General features: G+C 44.2%; 1 protein-coding gene across 6 annotated transcripts in view; it reads left to right on the forward strand.

Moving 5' to 3' along the window:
* LOC309856095 (A-kinase anchor protein 17B-like) overlaps positions 1-19941 on the forward strand; it is a 28239-nt gene extending 8298 nt beyond the window's left edge. For 5 of the 6 annotated variants that reach the window (XM_082716812.1, XM_082716813.1, XM_082716816.1 and 2 more), the window contains 4 exons: positions 9707-10475; positions 11875-12002; positions 13454-13721; positions 15382-19941. In XM_082716812.1, the coding sequence (XP_082572938.1) occupies positions 9707-10475; positions 11875-12002; positions 13454-13721; positions 15382-17010 (2794 nt within the window). In that variant the 3' untranslated portion in view covers positions 17011-19941. The remainder of the gene's footprint in view (positions 1-9706; positions 10476-11874; positions 12003-13453; positions 13722-15381) is intronic. The other variant, XM_082716817.1, reaches the window with a different exon arrangement.
* Positions 19942-20325: the final 384 nt, after the last annotated feature.

Consider the following 20325-nt stretch of genomic DNA (forward strand, 5'->3'; position numbering starts at 1 on the left):
TTGCCACTAGGTATGGGGACTAGGAGGGTGAGGCAGACTGGTGACTAGAGAAAGCAGTCTTTTTCTCTGCGAATCTGCTAGAAACATTCTGGCATTGGGAGCAGGTTGAGTGAAATGCGTGTGTACACAAGATACGGCTGGAATGCACGCTGTGTAAACATTACTGAATGACTATCATTTTTGAAGGTTGGAGGAGCTCTTGTTTGACCCTGCAAAGGTGTTAAAGAGTAAGCTTCCTCCAAAGTGTTGCTTTTATTTATTTTTTTAAGATTTTATTTATTTATTTGACAGACAGAGATCACAAGTAGGCAGAGAGGCAGGCAGAGAGAGAGGAGGAAGCAGGCTCCCTTCTGAGCAGAGAGGCCGATGCGGGGCTCGATCCCAGGACCCTGAGATCATGACCTGAGCCGAAGACAGAGGCTTTAACCTACTGAGCCACCTAGGCACCCCAGAAGTGTTGCTTTTAATCACAGGACTAGAAGAAAGGTGTGGGCATGGGGTGGGGTAGAGGGGGAGATTGGGGAGGTCATGGTGGAACACAAGGGAATGTGAGAAGAGTTAAAATTACTATTAAAATTCAGCTTTCAAAATCTGTGGAGGCCTAATTATGGCGTTCCTTGCCATCTGGGCTTGGTTGATACAAAGCTCTCAAACCTTTGTCGAATAAAGTGATCCGGGCTGCTGACAGTGATGGGTGAAAATGATGGGAAAATTGTCAGTGAATTCTACCATCACTGTCAGTGGAAGCACAGATATATGAAAGGGGAATTTAAAGCCAATTAGGTTGTGCTAGAGAACCAATTTTGTCATGGCCTAACAACTAGATCTCAGTGATTCCATCTATTTTAATTAGATATAGTTATATTCCTGTGTATAAATATGCATACAGTATGGAGCTATATTCTATTTATTCTACTAAATAATTTTCTCATTAGAACAGATTGTCTTCTGAATGTTTATTTGGTTTAAACAGGGTCAAAGACAGGGATTGTATGGGGGAAAGCATAAGCCTTCTTAGATCTATTTTTCAAGAGCAAAGTAGGGCCCTGTACAGCTTTTTAAAACATTTTTAAATTTAAATTAAATTTAGTTCACATGCAGTATATTATTAGTTTCAGGGGTAGAATTTAGGGATTCGTCAGTTGCATACAACACCTGTGCTCAGCCCAGCAAGTGGCCTCTTTCCTGTGCATTACTCAGCGACCCCAGTCCCCCAGCACCCATGGGCCCTCTGCAGTTTTAACTAGATTCAGGGACTTGGCACATTGAACCTTGGAGTTGAGAAACTATCGTGACTTCAAAGAAAGCATCTGTTAGTTGGTGCTACATGTAACTCTGAATGTTTTCCAGAAACATCCATGTGCTTTTGCTCTAAAATAAATCAGTTGTGACTTAAACATTCTGCAGCCAGATCAGTGGTTGCTGGGGGCGGGGGAAGGGTTACGAGGAGCTACTGGGGGGTTGGCGAGCATTTTCACTGTCTTGATTGTGGTGATGGTTCCGTAGGTTTGTGAACCTAGGTCAAAACTCATCAAAGTGTTTTGGTACAAGTGCAGTGTGTTATGTTATGAAACATGGCCAAGTGCTTCCTCGTTATCCGATGATCTAATCTTCCAGGCTTCGGTCATAACCCACGTAGACGTTGGTTGTGGGTGCAGGTGCCTGTGGGCCTTTCTGGTGATGGCAGATGGAGGGGTGTCTCCGACTGGAGATGCTGTTTCATGGCTGTTTTGATCCTTTCCGGGCAAGTTTAGATCAGCATCTGTGAACTGCTTACTTTTCATTGTTTATCATCATGTGAGTTTCCTCTTTTTCATAAACAATTTTAATATTAGCCATGGGCACTGGGCTGGCTCAGTCAGTAGAGCGTGTGACTCTTAATCTCAGGGTTGTGAGTTCAAGCCCCACATGGGGTATGGAACCTACCTAAAAATTTTTTTAAAAAAAACCCAAAACCCCAAACAGCTTTAATACAAAATGAACACATGCTTATTGCAAGTACCCCAAAATCAAAGCAGTAAGCGTACAGAGTGAAAAGGGCAAACCCATTCCTTTCCTCTACTGTCAGTTCATTTCACAGGGGAAAGCGTGTTCACAGTGGGATGTCGCTCTTCACAGACTTTATGTGCAGAAGGCATGGACACACCCATGCATGTGTACTGATATTTCATTACTTTATTATATGACTTTTAAAAAACAAGATCACATTGTACATTATTATCCTGTTTTTTTTTTTTAAGATTTTATTTATTTATTTGAGAGAAAGAGCACGAGCAGGGGGAGGGGCAGAGGGAGGAGCAGACTCCTCACGGGACTCGATCCCAGGACCCTGGGACCATGACCTGAGCGGAAGGCAGATGCTTCACCGACTGAGCCACCCAGGCTCCCAGCCTTGTAACTTGCTTTTCGTTTTTCCCTGTAATAAGTATCACCGGCGTCCTTCCATGTTAGGAAGCTCAGAAGTAGTCCTCCCTCCCGTCCTGCCTCCCTTTCTTCCTCTCCATCTCCCTTCTCCTCCTTCCTCCTCCCTCTGTCTCTCCTTCCTGTCTTCATGGTGGCAATCCTCCTCTTAGCCCTTTGTTTTTTGTTAGTTTTTGGCTGAGGTCTCCTTAAGGAGAAAGCATCACAACAGGAATTATTGGGCACCTGTAAGCTAGGCACTGTCTAGTTAATTTTTAGTGATCTGTCAGAAGTTGCCAGTGACATCCCTACAGCATTGAAGCCATTGAATCCATGACATACGTAAAAAGCCTACTTCTTGGTACAGACTAGGTCCTATATAGATATATCTATAGTAGAGGGATGGGTGCAGAGGGAGAGGGAGAGAGAGAATCTCAAGCAGGTGCCACACCCAGTGTGGAGCCTGATACGGGGCTCGATCTCATGACCCTGAGATCATGACCTGAGTGCTGAAATCAAGAGTCAGACACTTAACTGACTGCACCACCTGGTCGCACCCCTCTACCCCCCACCCCGCATGTGCACGTGCTCTCTCTCTCTATATATATATATTCTACAAGTTTTAAATTGTAGTGTAATTAACATACCATGCTATATTAGCTTCAGATATATAACATATCGATTCACCAATTCTCTATGTGACTCAGTGCTCACCACAACAAGTATTGTCCCCATCTGTCACCAAGGAACGTATGCCGTCATCCCATGCTGGGATTTTATCCTAGGGCAGTAGTTAACAGAACTCTGACTCTAGATTCACAAAGATATGTATTAATAATAAAGATATGTATTAATAATAATAATAATGGCCCACATTTATTAAGTGCTTATCATGTGCCAGGCACCATTTTAAGCACATTACAATTAGTTACTCTGTTAGTCCTTGCATCAGCTAAATTACACGCTGTGATTGTGATACTATACTAAAATGAACACACCAAAGTATAGAGGACTTACACAGTTTTCCCCGAATCACAGAGCTAGTAAGTGATAAGAGTTGGGGCTTAAATCCCAGCAGTGCTGTTCTGGAACCCACAGTCTTATCCCTATGCTGGGTACTACCTCAGCGTCCATGCTGGCAGTATCCACAAGAGAAACAAAGTGAAAATAACCCAGACCCTCCATGAGAGGAGCGGTTCTAGAAATTATGGTAAGACCCTTCATAAACAAAACATTTCTAGAACAGTGGTTTTCCAATTCTTGGCATCATCCCCCAAAATTCTGACTCAGGAGGCCTGAGGTGGGACCCTGGATTTTTATTTAAGACAAGCCTATCTGGGGGGCCCTGGGTGGCTCAGTCATTAAGCGTCTGCCTTTGGCTCAGGTCATGATCTCAGGGTCCTGGGATCAAGCCCCACATTGGGCTCCTGGCTCGGCGGGAAGCCTGCTTCTCCCTCTCCCACTCCCCTTGCTTGCGTTCCTGCTCTCACTGTCTCTCTGTCAAATAAATAAATTAAAAAAAAAAAAAGACAAGCCTATCTGGATGCAGGTGATTCACATGACTGTATTTTGTGAAACACAGCAATAGAACATAAAGTGCTTGAGGTCGGGGAGTCCAGACAATCCTTCTTAAAACCCCAGCACCGAAGGAATTACATAGAGCAGAAGACATGCTCATCTGTCTTGAGCTGAACACCTCCGAGTCTCTTTCCCTACTCTAAATGAGGGTGTTCCCCAGGGCTGTGTCCCTGGCCATCTTCTTTCTGGATTTCTCTTTACACGTACATAGCAAGTTACAATCCAAATCACTTTCTCATACAGTATATCCCCTGATCCTTAAAGCCTTAACTGACCCTATAACATGCTCCTAATATTGCCCCCTTTCTTTCTCTCTCCTTCTTTTTTTCCTTTTTTTTTTTTTTTTTAAATAGTGAGCTCTCTGCCCAGTGTGGGGCTTTAACTCACAACCCTGAGATCAAGAGTCCCATGCTCTTCTGACTAAGCCAGCCAGGCACTCCTGCTCCATTTCCTAAAATCATAATCCACACACTCTCCTTGCTTCTCTACTTCTTTTTAAAACTTCAACTTACTATAGTTTGGGTTTTTGCCCTCAAGAGCCTCTATGCTGCAAAATTCATTGGACACTTCTTGGGGTACCTGGCCGGCTCAGTTGGTGGAGCATGTGGCCCTCGATCTCAGGGTTGTGAGTTCAAGTCCCACATTGGGTATAGAGACTGCTTAAAAATAAATTTTAAAAAATTCAGTGGAGGGGTGCCTGGGTGGCTCAGTTGGTTGGGCAACTGCCTTCGGCTTGGGTCATGATCCCAGGGTCCTGGGATCGAGCTCCATGTCGGGCTCCTTGCTTGGTGGGGTGCTTGCTTCTCCCTCTCCCTCTGCCTGCTGCTCTGCCTGCTAGTGTTCTCTCTCACTCTCTGTCCAATAAATAAATAAAATAAAATAAAAAATTCAGTGGATGTTTCTCTATTCTCATCTTACTTGGCCTCTTAGGAATAGTTAGTACCATTGACTAACCCCCTTTCCTCACTCTGACACGTCTGGCTGCTCCTGTCTTCTTGCCGAGGCCTCCTCTGCTAAGTGACTGCCAAATGTTGACTTTCCATGGTGATTGGTTCTTTGTTCTCTCATCCCAAGAAGAGCTCATCTACACCTGCCATAGTATTTGACTCATTTCTCTCCAAATTTGATAAGAGCCTTTTTGACATTGCAGGAAAATGGAGACATCTGGCTAAAATATCGACACTTGCTTTAGTCTGTAGAAATCACCCTTGTGAGGGACATGAGGCATACAGTAAATCTCAAAAGTGATGGTTTTTAGTAGTCTTTGTGAATTTAATTTTAAGCAGAACTTTTAATTTTTATTTTTTTAAAGGTTTTATTTATTTATTTGACAGAGTGAGACAGTTAGAGAGGGAATACAAGTGGGGAGTGGGAGAGGGAGAAGCAGAATCCCCGAAGAGCAGGGGGCCGGATGTGGGGCTCAATCCCAGGACCCTGGGGTCATGACCTGAGCTGAAGGCAGATGCTCAACGACTGAGCCACCCAGGCGCCCCTTAAGCAGAAGAACTTTTTAAAGAAGATCCATTTGAAATGAGTGACTAAAAACGCATCAGTTGTAAGTTGCATTACATCAGCAGAACGTTTTATTTAAACTACTATACAAAAAGTCATAACAATTTCTGGACTTTACTCCCATATATACATGGTTTGGACAAAATTATATCCAAATGACACTGTAATAAGCAGCTTTGAGCATTTTTTTTTTAAAGTAGGCTCCATGCCCAACACGGGGCTTGAAATCACACCCCTGAGATCTAGAGTCCACGCTTTACCTACTAAGCTAGCTAGGTGCCCCATATTTTTTTTCTTATTTTTGATTATTTCTCTAGGATAAGTTTCTAGGGCAGGTTTCTTGGTCTGAGGAGATGAGCCTTTTTATGAGTCTTGGTTTGTTTTGCTAAATTATTCTAGGAAAGAATGAAGTACATTATCTTAAGCAAGATATGAAGGTGCCTGTGTTTTTCTCCCCAAAACTCTCCCAGAAATTGGTTTTTATTATTTGTATTCATTTGTGTAAAACTATTAGTGGAATTGTGTATCTTGAAACTAATTAAGAGCTAGATGTTTGTATCAGTTAGCTATTGTGTAACAAACCAGCCCCAAACTTAGTGGCTTAAATAATAGTGATTTATTATTTCTCCCAGGTCTATAGGTTGGCTGGACTGTTGGGCTCGCTCAGGGGTTCATGGTCAGGTGGTGGGTTGGCCGGGTCTGGCTCAATGAGGATGTCTCATCTGCCACCAGGGGGCTCTTTTCCATTTGGTCCAGAATCCTCCCGCAGGCCAGCTCAGGCCTGTGCTCCCGGAATGGCAGAGTTCCAGGAGATTAAGGGCCACTTGAGACCTAGGCCTAGAACTGGCATTCTGTCATTTTTGCCACATTCTAGTGGTGTGTGTGTGGGGAAAGTCAGCTTACATTCAAAAACTTGGGGGAAAGAGAGTCTATCTCTCAGCAGCAATGACTTGAAGTCACATTGCAGAGTATGGCTATGGGGCTGGGTGGTGACCTGGGATTATTTTTGTAACTGTTCTACCATGACATCCAAATGAATGTTGTCCTTCAGAGGTGTCATCTTTCAAAGCTCTAAACTCATCCAACAGTGTATGAATGAATTAAAAAAGAAAGAATTAGAGCCTTTATTAGAATCTCCTTTTAGGGGGGGTGGTTATAAGCCAATTAAGAAAATCAGTTTTTTTAAAAGATTTTATTTATTTATTTGAGAGACACAGAGAGAGAAAGCAGGAGAGGGGGGAAAGGTCAGAGGGAGAAGCAGACTCCCTGCTGAGTGGGGAGCCGCACATGGGACTTGATCCGGAGACTCCAGGTTCATGACCTGAGCCAAAGGCAGATGCTTGACTGACTGAGCCACCCAGGTGCCCAGAAAATCAGTTTGCTTTTTAGTTACCCATTTTATGCAACATTCTTGATTCTAGGTAATTGTTGACAATTTCTAAATATCAAAGCCATGAGAAAAAGAATTTCAAAATTGACATCCATTAACCCAGACTTTGAAATCCATCAGAAAGGAAACATTCTGAGATGTTTAACACAAAGGCAATAGCACTGGAATAAGTGGGAAGAGCATGACAAACCTGATTACTTTGAAGTGGTTAACTATTTTGTGTTTATTTTTTTTCTGGAATGTTTTTTTTTAAAGTTGTTGCTTTAAGGGAGCCTGGGTGGCTCAGTCGGTTAAGCGTCTGCCTTCGGCTCCGGGTCATGATCCCGGGGTCCTAGGGTCTAGTCTTTCAGCGGGGGACTCTGCTTCTCCCTCTGGCCCTCCCCTATCTCGTGGCTCTCTCACTTTCCCTCTATCAAATAAATAAAATCTTAAAAAAAAAAAAGCCGTTGCTTTAAATTAGGTTGTATAAACAAATACCCATTGACTATAGATAAATTTTGGAATTCAGTATATTGTAGTTGGATATCAAATTAATTTTTCTCCTAAAGGAGCTTAGTGTTAACTCTTATTTAGGTTGCAAATTGCAGCAAAACTGAATTTTCTTCTTCGTTTTGCTATTTTGTTAATGTTTTAGGAGAAAGAAAACATGCTTGTTTTCATAACATCCCAGTTCAGTGTTGCTATTATAAGAATTCTTAGTACCTTAGTATCTTAGATACAGCCTTTGGAGGCCTTTAAAAAAAACCAGCTTATATAAACCCAAGGAAATTGATATGGCTTGTCCTTTATGGACAGTTATTTTGTAAATGAATTATTATATGCACCTGACGGATCACTAAATTCTACCCCTGAAACTAATAATACACTATATATGAACTAAATTGAATTTAAATAAAAAAATTTTTAAAAATTGTGCACCTATAAAGTTAACTAAGATTTAATAGTAAATTGGGACACCTGGGTAGCTCAGTTGGTAAAGCAGCTGCCTTCAGCTCAGGTCATGATCCTAGCGTACTGGGATCGAGTCCCACATCGGGCTCTTTGCTCAGCGGGGAGCCTGCTTCTCCCTCTGCCTCTGCCTGCCTGTGCTCGCTCTCTTCCCCTCTCTCTCTCTGATAAATAAATAAAAAATTAAAAAAAAAAGATTTAATAGTAAATTTTGTGTTAAAATTTCCATCAGCTACCTGTATATGTTTGAGTCTAAACCTCTCTGAAGTTGACATTAGTGAGAAGCTCGGGTTATATGGACTCTGAATATATACACTTCAGGAAGAACTCCTTTATTGGGAAGTGCTCTTTGAAGTCAGCAAATAGGAGCAGAAATCCTTAATTCCCAGTATTAGCGATCTTACTCACCTCAGGGCAGCTTGAGAAAGTTTGTTAATAGGAAATGCCAGCCAGCACTCAGGTTTGGGAGGTTTTCCAGTCCCAGAATAGAGGGCAGATTCATTTGGTCACTCATTAGAGGAGGTTGTCTCCCCTGTACTTGAACTTAGAGTTCAGTTTATTGCATGTCAATAGACTGGAGGCATCCGAGCCGATGTGTCCACGTACGTCCTAGAATGCAAAGTCAGGTGCGTGTTCGTGAATGCCCTGTTTCTGTAGCACCCCAGCCAGTTCTTACGGTATTCTGCCTTTGAGAGCATCACTCAATAGACTTGGCATCCTGTGGTCTCAATGTGTGGGCAAGTCATTTCATTTTCCTGAATCTGTGTGAATTTCCCCATCTGTAAAAACAGGCATGACAATGCCTACTCACAGGTTGCTTCACGAATCAGATGAGATAAAGTGAGACTATTGCCACGAATAAATAATCAATATAGTTTGTGTTTATTGAGAAATTCCTGTGTGCCAGGTGCTATCCTAAGGATTTCACATGTACTTGTCAACAAAACCTCTTGGAAATCCTAGAATCTCTATTTTTCAGTGAAGGAAGCTGAACAGCAGTACATTTGACCCTTGGAAACAGCATGAGTTTGAACTGCACAGGTCCACTTATATGTGGGTTTTTTTTTTTTTCCGATAAACACAGTGGTGTAAATGTATTTTTCCTTATGATTTTTTAAAAAAAAGTGATCTCTACCCCCAACGTGGGGTTCGAACTCACGACACTGAGGTCAAGAGGGGCACACTCCACCAACAAAGCCAGGGCAGGCACCCCCATTTTTCTCGCCTTTCCTTATGGTTTTCTTAATAACATGTTCTTTTCTGGGATGCCTGGGTGGCTCAGTTGGTTAAGCGACTGCCTTCGGCTCGGGTCATGATCCTGGAGTCTCGGGATCAAGTCCCATATCGGGCTCCCTGCTCAGCAGAGAGTCTGCTTCTCCCGCTGACCCTCCCACTTCTCATGCTCATTCTCTCTCACACGCTCTCTCTCAAATAAACAAGTAAAATCTTTAGGAAAAAAACCCCCCAAAACATGTTCTTTTCTCTTGCTTACTTCATTGTAAGAATACCAAATAGCATGTGTGTAACATACCCAGTGGCTGTTACTCCGTTGTTTTTGTTATTGGTAAGGCTTCTGGTCCATAGAAGGCTATTAGGAGTTAAGTTTTGGGGGGAGTCACAAGTTATACATGGATTTTGGACTGCACAGGGGTGGGGGGTTGATGCCCCTTGCCCCTGTATTGTTCAAGAGTCCACTGTATATGGAAACTCTTTGAAAACTCTGAAACCCAGTAAGCAGACAGATGCTATTGTCTCAGTTCTCCCCAGAGTACTCTTTCCCTTACTATTGAGTGGAAGTCTAGGAGTGCTAGCACCATTCAAGATCCAAGTCCGTGTTTTGTACCATCTGTATGAAAATGTTCTCTTTGGCCCTCTCAGGTTTCCGGGGGCTACCATGACGGTCACCGTGGTGTACGATAACTCCGAGGCCACAGAGCTGTGTGCCGCTCAGCACCTTTACCTCAAGCCCATCGCAAAACTGATGATCAATGTCTTGCTCCCAGAAAGTTCAGAGCCGACAAGGCCCTTCTCCAACTGGGAAGTTCTGGACCAGCTGAAGAGCCTGATTTGCCCTGACCAGTTTACCACCGTTCGGCTCTCCAAGAGCACAAAGGACTTCATCCGATTTGAGGGCGAAGCCGAGACGCGTAGTCTGGTTCAGATCTTGAAGGCCAAGTTACATGGGAAGATCATCAAGCTGAATGGCTTGAAAACGGACTTAAAAGTCGTGGCTACAGATGCCCAGGGAGAGTGGGAACGCTTCCCCAGGGAAAAGGAGGCCTCAGTGAGCGATGGGGTCGAAGAGCAGGACCAGGATAAGAGCCCAGATTCTATCTATTTCGCTGGCTTGCCCTGCAAATGGTTTGCGCCCAAAGGTTCCAGTGGGGAGAAGCCCTGTGAAGAGATCCTTCGGGTGGTTTTTGAGAGCTTTGGAAAGATCAAGAACGTGGACATCCCTATGCTGGACCCCTACAGGGAAGTGATGACCAGTGGAAACTTTGGGGGTTTCAGCTTTGGCTTGCAGACATTTGAGGCCTTCGTACAGTACCAGGAGTCAACGGACTTCGCAAAAGCCATGGAGTCCCTTCGAGGGATGAAGCTGATGCTGAAAGGAGATGATGGGAAAGCTCTGGCCTGTAACATCAAGGTAAGAAGGAGCCAGGATTTCTTTCATTTCCCACTGTTCAGGTGGTCCCAAGCAAAAGCTGGAAGGAAGCCTCTAGAACAAATTTCCTTAGACCCCCCCCCCCCGCATTAGGCTCTGAGCGATGGCTGATGTAGAGATTTGTGTTGTCATTCAGAAATGGATGTTTAAGAAGAAAACTAATCCTGATGTGGACATTCTTCTGCCGACTGTGGTTTGGAAGGGTTGGTTCTTATCATCCGGGGCTCTGTGCCAACTTCTTGGGGCGCTGAGGAATTCTTCTGACCCTTATGGAGCTATCTCCTAGGCTTGTTCCACCTGAGTTGCTGAGAGAGAGAGGATCTATGCAGTTTGACCCCACAGGAGACCAGTTTACCCCCCTTTACTCTTGGGGGCAACAGCTTGCATTTTCAGGAATGTCTGTCAGGTGAATTGCTGGAACATAAGCTCAGGAAACTGGGATCCTTTCCTTTTGAGATCATCCTGTCTCTCCAGTCAGGCCACCCCATCTCCTTTGTGACCTCTTACTCCAGCAGAGGAAAAGATGGGGCTAAACATTCCTTATTCTCTCACTTAGCCTTGAGCATGAATTTGGACTTTCGCCTTCAATAGCTTCCTACGTGTGTGTGTGTGTCTGTGTGTGTGTGAGATGTGTGAAACTACTTATGTTAAAATATATCTTTTTTTTAAATTATGAGCTATTCAGCCAGACATGGTCACATGCTCTAGTGACCACCCAGGTACCCGTTGGCTTGAAAATCTTCCCTGTTACATTACATACCATCTCCCTCCCACCCCGCAGAGGTGGCTATGATCGTGAATTTGGTGTTTAGACTTCTTGTGCCCGTTTAAAGGGCTATTTTTACCTCCTTTTATTTTTCAAGCAAATTCTCTTGGAGTGCCTTGAGAGGGCTTTTACCTTATTTGGGGGATTTGCAAAGTCGCTCAGTAATCACTACAGTCCAATCTCGGATCCCAGTAGGTCAGTTCTCTTGAATCTTTGCTTCCCCAATCCTTCCTCTACCCTCATCCCCCACATTTGAAATATTTATTTATTTATTGTCTTTTTTTTGTCTCTGGTGACTAAAATACCTGAACTCAGTTGATTTTTATAACAAGCCCGAGGGAATTAATTCACATCCTTCACAGCCTGTGCCCATAATGACTTGGCGATGGGGCCATGTGAGAGCTCCTGAAAGGTTCTGCCAAAGACAGTTCTAGAACCCACAGAGCTGTTGAGCAGATGCCCAGGAAACAGCAGAACAGTAATGGGGAGAGGACATTTTGAATTCATCGAGTTTTGAATTGTTCAGTACACACTGGTTTCATCTTGCTGGCCTAGAACAACACCCAGGCCTCAGGCAGGCTTTCCTAATGAGAGTCTGAATTGTTTTGTGCACAGGTTATGTTTGACACGACCAAACATTTCAGCGAAGGGGCTATCAGAAGGAGAAATCAAGAAAGGCTGAAGTTACAAGAGCTAGAGGAAGAAAGGAAGAAAGTAAAGCGAGATGAGGAGGAGGCTGCAAGGTGAGGCGACTGACGTTGACCAAGGGGGGTTTTCACTTCTGACGTGTGGGCTTATCCCTTCGGGTGAATGGCTGCCCTAGATGGGTGACCTTGAGGTGGGAGTGGCCAGAATTGTTACAGTCTTCCTGCTGTGCTGTTACAAGACCAAAATGTGGTTGAAAGATGAGAAACTTAAAAAACAACTTCTCAGGGACAATAGGTAGCGAGCTAGATCAAGATACCTGGGAAGAAATTATTTTAAAAAATAAATAAATAAAGGGATCTCGGCTTTTACACTGAAAATCCTAGCCCACCCAATTAAAAAGTTGACCCGTTCACCCCCAATTTGCCCAAATTTACCTTGCCTATTAATTTAAAATGGAAAAAAATTCTTTTTAGGTTGGGGAGAGATTTTCTTCCACAAAATGGTCAACAGTCAAACCAGCCCCTCAGCGGGAAGGCATGGATTTCTTGGCCTTCTGTTTCTTGTTGGCTTAAGTTCTTTTGGTGAATTTGAGGAGCCTCCATGTTGATTTCTTTGAGCTTATCCTTGTTTTCTAATTTAGGGACTTGAGCCTAGAAAGGGCTATTGGATTGCCAAAGGTTTGCCAAGAAGTACAAATGGGCTCTCAAAACCAGTTTGGCCTCTTGGCCCTTCCCCTCACGTGTTTACTCTTTCAGTCTTTCGTATAAATTATAGTTATTCAAAAAAGGAGATAAAGAGTCCCCTTCCGTGTGTCTTTTATTTTTTTTGGCTGGTGGGGTGAATAGGAGTTGCTTGACATCATGTCTGTGAAACTCGGCCAGAGTTTGAGCCCGGTCAAGGCAACTGTTCTCCCAAATTTCCAGACTAAACATGTAGTTGAGATAATCTTCTAGCTTCTGGCGAAGTCCTCACTCAGGTAATTGTCCCTTCCTTCCCCTTCGCCACGGTTCATAAGGGCCCAAGCAAAACAGTTGAATTTTTGGGACAACAGCCCATATTCTTCCATGCCAGGCCCTGTGTTAGGTCATAGGTGCCAAGGGCCAGTACTCAGCCGTGAGAGTTTCTGAGTATCTTGACTTCCCTTTATTATTCCTTTATTAAGCCTATAGAAAGTCAACTCCATGGAAGCTTTTTGATCTCGAGAGAAATGAAATGACGGCTATGACAGCTAAATCCACAAGCTGGACTGCTGGTGGTCTGACAAAGCGGGGACTTTGAGAAACCCCTTCTTTGAATTCTGTAGCCTTCTTTTTATATACTCTCTCCTGTACCAGCTCAGTTTTGGGTCCTTCCCCTTTGACTGATGCGCCCATGGTGTCTTAGTCCCTAAGACAGACTCCGGGGTTAGCTCTGCGTGTCAGACTCCCGGGGTTAGCACTGCGTGATTCCGGGAAACCTAACCCATCCACCCTCCCTGCAGCAGTGGGGAAGGAGCTAGAAGGAGAGCCAGTGCCTTCTGAATGACTGACTCTTAATCGTTGTCCAGAAAAAGAAAAGAGGAGGAGAGGAGAGCCCAGGAAAAGAGGAAGAAGGCCAGGATGAGGAGACGAGGCCCGAAAGAGAGAGACAGACACCGGCGCAGGAAACCAAAGGCCCGAGCCCCCGTGGACAGCGCCCGGGAGCCCGACTCTTCGGAGGAGTGGGAGGAGAGGAAGTACCTGCTGGCCCAGAGGCGGGTGGAGGCCCTCCGGCTGCTGCGGGTACTCTTGAGGAAAATTGCTGTAAGGCTCTTGCTCCGTCCGTCTTCACTGTCGGTAGGTACCTGATCGCTTAGAGACGCACTTTGACACTGACACTGTGGCCCATTTGAAATTGACTCCATGGAAGATCGTTTGCCTTCTTTGGGGTTTGTCTTCAACAGGCTGTCTTAGCCCTGCGGTCTTGGGACGGTGCATCCCAGAGCAGGATAGCTACTGAATCTATCCTTCTAGGCCCCTCATACCCCGGGGAGAGGCGGGGGACAGATGGCATGGGTGTGAGGTTGGTAGGAGTCTTCCATTAACTCGACTTGTCCATTCATCTGCAACGGGTCTGGATGGGAAGGAAGAGCCTTGGACGGAGACCTTTGTGTAGCGAGCACCCGTTAGTCTGGTCTTCAACTATTTGCTAAGGAATTTCTGACATCACAGAGCATTTTGTTTGGTTTGGAGAGTTTCCAGTTTTGGAGTTTCAGGATTTTTTTTAATTGTTGTTTGTTTGTTTGTTTGCCCCACTTTACTGACCTCCTAAAGATAATCATGTCCCATATTGGACTCCGCAGATGGCCTGGAGGAAAGGCCAGAAAGGTTCGCAGGCGGTTCATTTAAAAATGCATCTTTGGGGTTTTCAAATACGCAGAGTGAGTGACATCAGGATCAGATAGAGGGACTTTGATGGCTATTTGCATTTCTGGCCTTTCTCTCATGAGTGTGGACTGCCAGACTTAGTGAAGTCAGGGTCAGAAGAATCTCACATTTACACTCACAATAAGTCTCACTGGATCTTTTAATTTACTGTAATGGCCTCCGGGGGTGACTTCTTTCTTTCTTTCTTTAAATTGGTCACTTAAACCATTTTTTAAAAGATTTTTTTTATTTATTTGGGGGGGGCATGAGAGGGGAGAGGTCAGAGGGAGAAGCAGACTCCCCAACTGAGCAGGGAGCCCAATATGGTACTAGATCCCAGGGCCCTGGGGATCATGACCTCAGCTGAAGGCAGATGCTTAACCAACTGAGCCACCCAGGTGCCCAGGGTGACTCCTTTCTATGAATTTGTCTCCTTAAATATATGTGGTGCCTAACTCTTGCCTCCCATTGATGGGGCCTGACATTGATGACATAGCCCCCAGGTTCAAGTCCCGGGTAGGCACTGTCCCGAGGTGTGCCCCTGTGTCAGCGAGAGCACAGTGTGATCGCTCCCAGTGGGGTGGGGCCCATGGGCCACCTTTCACCTGCCTGCGGTTCTGCAGAGCAGACGGCATAGGCAGACCTAACCCATGGGAAGGGACTGGGCTGACAAACAGGCAGGCTCTCTTGTAAGCCAGCTGATTCCCTTTGAGACACACATTTCCTGTTCTAGGATTTTCTGGGAAGGCTGTAGAGCATTTCTTATTCCTCTCACTATCCCCAGCCCCTAGCCTAAGACCTGGAACCAGAAGTCCTCACCAGTTTGTGAACAGATTAAAAAAAAAAAAAAAGCGGTCATGTGTTTTGAAGGTACATAAATCATGCACACAGACCTCAGAAACACAGCTTACGTTCGCCTGAGAGATTGAATCCCGTACGTCCTCTTTCCTCCGGGCAATATCGTTCCTAATTTGGATCTACCTTACATGTTAGAAACCTCTTCAGAACCATGCCAGAAAGCCCCATCTTCTTTGAGACTGTTGCACTGTGAGGTTTTTCATGTTGAGATTTTTAACCTTTCTCTTTAAAGGGATCCACACAGTTTAACCCACAGGGGGTAGATGATGCAAGCCCCAGAGTGAACCAGGCTCCAGGGAACACGCTGGAAATGCTGAAGCAAGAAGAGTTAAACACCCAGTATCTTCAAAATCAGGAGGAAATGCCAAAATATCAGGTTGCCAAGTCAGACAATAAAGGAAAACAAAAAATGAAGAAAAGAACTAGGGCTCACTTACGTAAATCTTCCCACCACCTTGGGAGAAAAAAAAAAAGATACTCAGCTAGAAAAGAGAGAACTGGAAAGTTATTAACCGAGGGCTATGGTCACAGTTTGGTCTCTGACCAGAATTCTTTGCAGAATGTGATGATTCAAGATCAGTCTCTTGAGGGAGAAGACCAGTGCAGTTCTAACAAATCCAATGCTTCTAGATTATCTGAGCCAGGCCACGGCAAGAAACAGAAGATCTATGAAACAGATGAATTTATTGATTACCTATTAAACTACTATCAAACTCCAGAGTATGCCCGCATCTGCCTAGAACCAAGTCATCTAGCAATCCCATGTCAGTGGCAGAGGGCTGTCCATGCTAAGGGAAATGGATTTCAGATCAATCTGAGAAAACGGAAGCATCACTCCACCAGTCCGAGCCAAATGCAAAACCTGGCAGCAAGAGAACGGGTTCAAGAAGATGAAACCCCATCCGAGGTTTGTACTCAGGATCCGGAGCTTAAACCACAAAAGAGAGGAAAAGTGAATCATGCCAAAGAATGTACCGAGGAGTTGAAAAATCATTGTAAGGACACAGCCGGTGACGCTGGTGATCACCTGTCCCCAGCTGATGGAAAGAGCCATCTGTTAGAAAAGATGCAAGCTCACCAGCTCAGAGATTCCAACTCCCCAAGTCACAGCCAAGTTTCCTCACCTAGGAGGTCAGCCGTCTTAGATCTGGAGTTGACAGATTTCTTAGAGGAAATCAGTAGTGATTCCGAATGCTTCAGTGAAACCCTTAGCGTAAACAAAGAGGAGGAGGAGAGGTCTGTGGCCACATATGATAGCTCCCCAGAAAAAAGATCTCTTGATGATGACGACCTCACCACTAGTGATCGAGAAATTAGGGCAAGTCCGCAGGCCTTGTATTCAAAGTGGAGCCGCCATGGGGAGCACAGCTCCTCCAAACCCAAGCTGGGGAAACCAGGCGAGAGGTCCAGGTGTGAATGGAGATGTTCGTGGCTGGAGGGCGAAAACCATCCCATTAAGAATGAGAAGAGCACCACCAAAAGGAGGGCAACAGCAGTCCCCAAATACTTGCTCGGCGGATCGGGTCCTGGAGGTCTGTTAGACCACATCACAAGGAAGAGGAGGAGGCTCAGCGACAGCACATCTGGCCAGCAGGCGCACTACGGGTCCGCTCGTGTGCCCGTAGCATCAGCCAAAAGTGGTCACGTTTTCTACGTGGGGAATTTGGCCCAAAGAAGAGAGACCCCATGGAAGTCAGAATATAACCAGGAGGTCAGAAGGTTTAAAAGACACGCGCGTTCTAGAGATCCCACGCTGAATTCTGGTAATTATTATATTAGACATGACAGTCAAGAGCACCTCAACTATGGAAGCTATTTTGGAAATGGCTACGCTAGTTCTTTGTATTTTCAGATGTTTTAAAGGCCTCATAGATCAGAAACCCCCTCATTCTCAGCAAACAATGTGCAGGATAGAACACTTAAAACCAAATACAGCTAATGTAGTTAGGAACTACAGAGCAAGAGAGCAGCACTTAAAAGCTTGGGCAAGGTCAAAGGCAAAACCTTGTTTCCCTCGCCAAAGTATAAAGCATAAATGACTGCAGGTGTGTTGGTAAGCTTTGGAAATAAGAAACATCCAGATTCCAAGGGTTGGTAAAACCACATGCCTGTACAGCTTGATCCAAGGATAGACTTTCGTACAGTGCAGCTGCAACCTGAGACCAGTGCCAGCCAGAAAGCAAATGGACATGGCGTGGAGTCAATAGCCCCCTTGCGGCTCTCTAGCTGTTAGAACACCATCATTTAGTGTCCGTTACCTTCAAAGGGGACAACGGCAGCTGAACTAGGATCTTTTCACCCGTGCTTGGATTTGGTCAGAAAAGCTAGGTGTGGCCACAAAACTTTCCTTTTATCCAGACATAACGACAGGTAGCAGAAGACATGACAGTTAGGACACATCACAGACTCATTTGTGACACCGATGGTTTCATGACCACCCACCAGGAGGAAATTAATTTCATCAGCGTGTTCACAGTACTCTAGAGAATTGTCCTTTGTGAAACAAAACTCGGAACAATCCACGGAAAGGGCCTCAGATTGTCTCTTGATGCTTAAACAGATAGCGGACCATTCACAAAGCTGTTTTTAGAAGTATCCCATGTCATTCCATCCTCGAAAAGCAAGAGCACTGAAGCAAAATAACCAGTGGGATTTGCAAAAGGCAAGATGGAAAGATCCCGGGGTGCCATGAATGTCTCTTCGGAAGCTGGGACACGGCAGTAATCCATTTCAGGTTCTGTAATTCTTTCACTCAGGGTTGGGTGACATCAGTTTGTAAAAAGCCACTGACTATCCCCAAACTGACTTTTATCAAACACAAACAAGTGCCTCCTCGATCCTCTGTAATGCCATGGAGTTAGGAGGAGTCAAGGGCAAAGCCCTAGTTTTCTAGCTGGGGAAAAAATCGGTATGTGTGTAGGATTTGTAATCTCTTAACAGAAGCAATTTATCTTTTTACCTACTGGTTTTGGACTTCTTGAATATGTTTTTAAATGGAGATATTTTATAGATTCGTAAAGACTTACATCTCAATGCAGCGCATGTTCTATTGAAAGCTCGGCTGATTCCTTCTGCCTTATATAGGATTTAGGACCCCAGAGGCAGTAGATGACCTTCTTTTTTTTTTTTTACCAACAAAGCTTATACCTGACCCGGCAGTGGAAGACATCAATGAGGTTAGACTGGCTGCGGCAGGAAAAGGAGATTTCCATTCACAGAAGTAGTGGAAGGCCATGTTTTTATAGGGCGTGGTTCATTTCAGTCTTAACTTGACATTCTGTAGATAAGTACCAGCTGTTAGGGCCAAGGGTGGGATGCCGGTCAGTGGGGTTGCCCCGAATAACAAGGCTCGTCCTGTGCTCAGAACCAGCCTGATAGCTGAAGGGGCCACGCGATCTTCTAATTCACCGAAAGTAAGAACCGCACATTGTTTCATTGATCTCTTCTAATCGCATTTAATAGAGATACACTAGTTCATGCAGAAGTTCAAAAAAATGAATGTAACGTAGCAGGTCATGCTTATTATTAACGAGATGGTAACCAACGAATGATTTGTGGGCTTCCTCGTGTTCAGTTCCACTTCAAGCTAGTGACTCTACCATCACCACTAGGCTTGGCTTGTCACATCTGAAAAAATGGCTCGTGGGGTGAGTGCCTTTTCTCCTCTGAGGACTAGCAAGGACTGTTAATGTTCAAAGTACTGTTGCCCAGAGTAGCCTTTTAAAGTGCTAAGAGCTTGTGTTTTGTCAGACAACTTTTGGTAACTAGGTATTTTTTTCTCCTCCAGTGAGACCCTTGCTCCTTATTTTTTTTTTTCATGTTTCATGCCACTGAAACAAAGAACATTATGAGTTTGTAATGGAAAGCAGTTGTGCTTGTTTTGAAAACAAATCTTCATTTCTTCTGCCATTTGATAATTTTTCTTTGCAGAGATTTTTGGGCATGAAAACAATTTGCTTCTCAGTAACCAGACATAAAAAAAAAAATTACGGAATACAGCATGTGCAATTTTTTTGGGGGGGGGACAATAGAACCGGTGCTAAGTCACTTCTATCTAATATTTTGTCTGGTTTTGTTTGTTTGCTAAATACCATCCTGGGGCCTAGAAGTAAGTAAAAATACTGGTTTCATGTTTACGTTCTGTACAACTTTGGATTTTTATATGTCTTGTGGTAATGTGTTTTAGATTTGAATAAACCTTTGTGTGTGTGTGTGTGTGTGTAGGCCTTAAATGAGGAAAAGAACAATTTATCCTGTACTTTTCAGTGGAATGAGTGGCTTAGTAAGGAATGAAATAGAACCGAAAATATTGTGATCACTTTCTATTAATTAACACTGTTCTTCTTCATTGTGCTGTTCTTTAAGTGGTGCAAGAGTATTTTCTCATCTTTTTTCTATGACCTATTAAGTAAGTAAGGGCCTGAACTTTAAACTCTGTCTTTTTAAATAGGTGTTTTCTTGTGTTTCCCTTGTATGTGCTGCTAATAGCGCTTCAAGAAAACTAAAAACCTGTCGATGTCTTTTTGTTCAATTTGTTTGAATTTCTCAGGTAGAAAGCCACATAACCTGGTAATTTTGAAAGTAAGAACCAAATAAATGTATTTTTATTTGTTGTGAGACTGTCTACAATGTTTTAAATAAATGCTAATAATTCCATGGGGCGGGGGGTGAGTTTCTACTTATAGTAAGCTGCTTTGCACTCCTGATGCCAACCCTTTGTCTCATTTGCATTGTTAGAGAAATAGTACATATTTAATTTTCAGATATATTAAAAATAAAATGGTCAAGGTGACTAGAGCCTGTTCATTTGCCACGCACGTTGGCTAGGATGTCCCACATCTCCAGCATTTTCCATGAAAATAGACACACACATCCGGTTTTGATATGGCCTCTACATGACTTTTCCCTCCGTGATGCCGAGGTCTGGGAACAGACTATGTCAGAGCTCATGCACTTGGGAGATCACGGTTTTATCTTCATTTTGGATAAGTTGAAATAACAATATTTGGACTGAAGACTATCCTCCCTTCGGCAAAGGTTTCATCAATAATCTTAGAAGGCAGCGAAATGGACCCAGTGGCCTTTCCCTTCACCCCTGTAGCACCTGGTGGAGGAGTTCTACAATCTCCTGATGTCAGCGAGGGTGTAGGTTGGGGCGGGGGGTTTAGTCGGAGAA

Source organism: Mustela nivalis (assembly GCF_964662115.1).
Source record: "Mustela nivalis genome assembly, chromosome: X".
NCBI lineage: Eukaryota > Metazoa > Chordata > Mammalia > Carnivora > Mustelidae > Mustela > Mustela nivalis.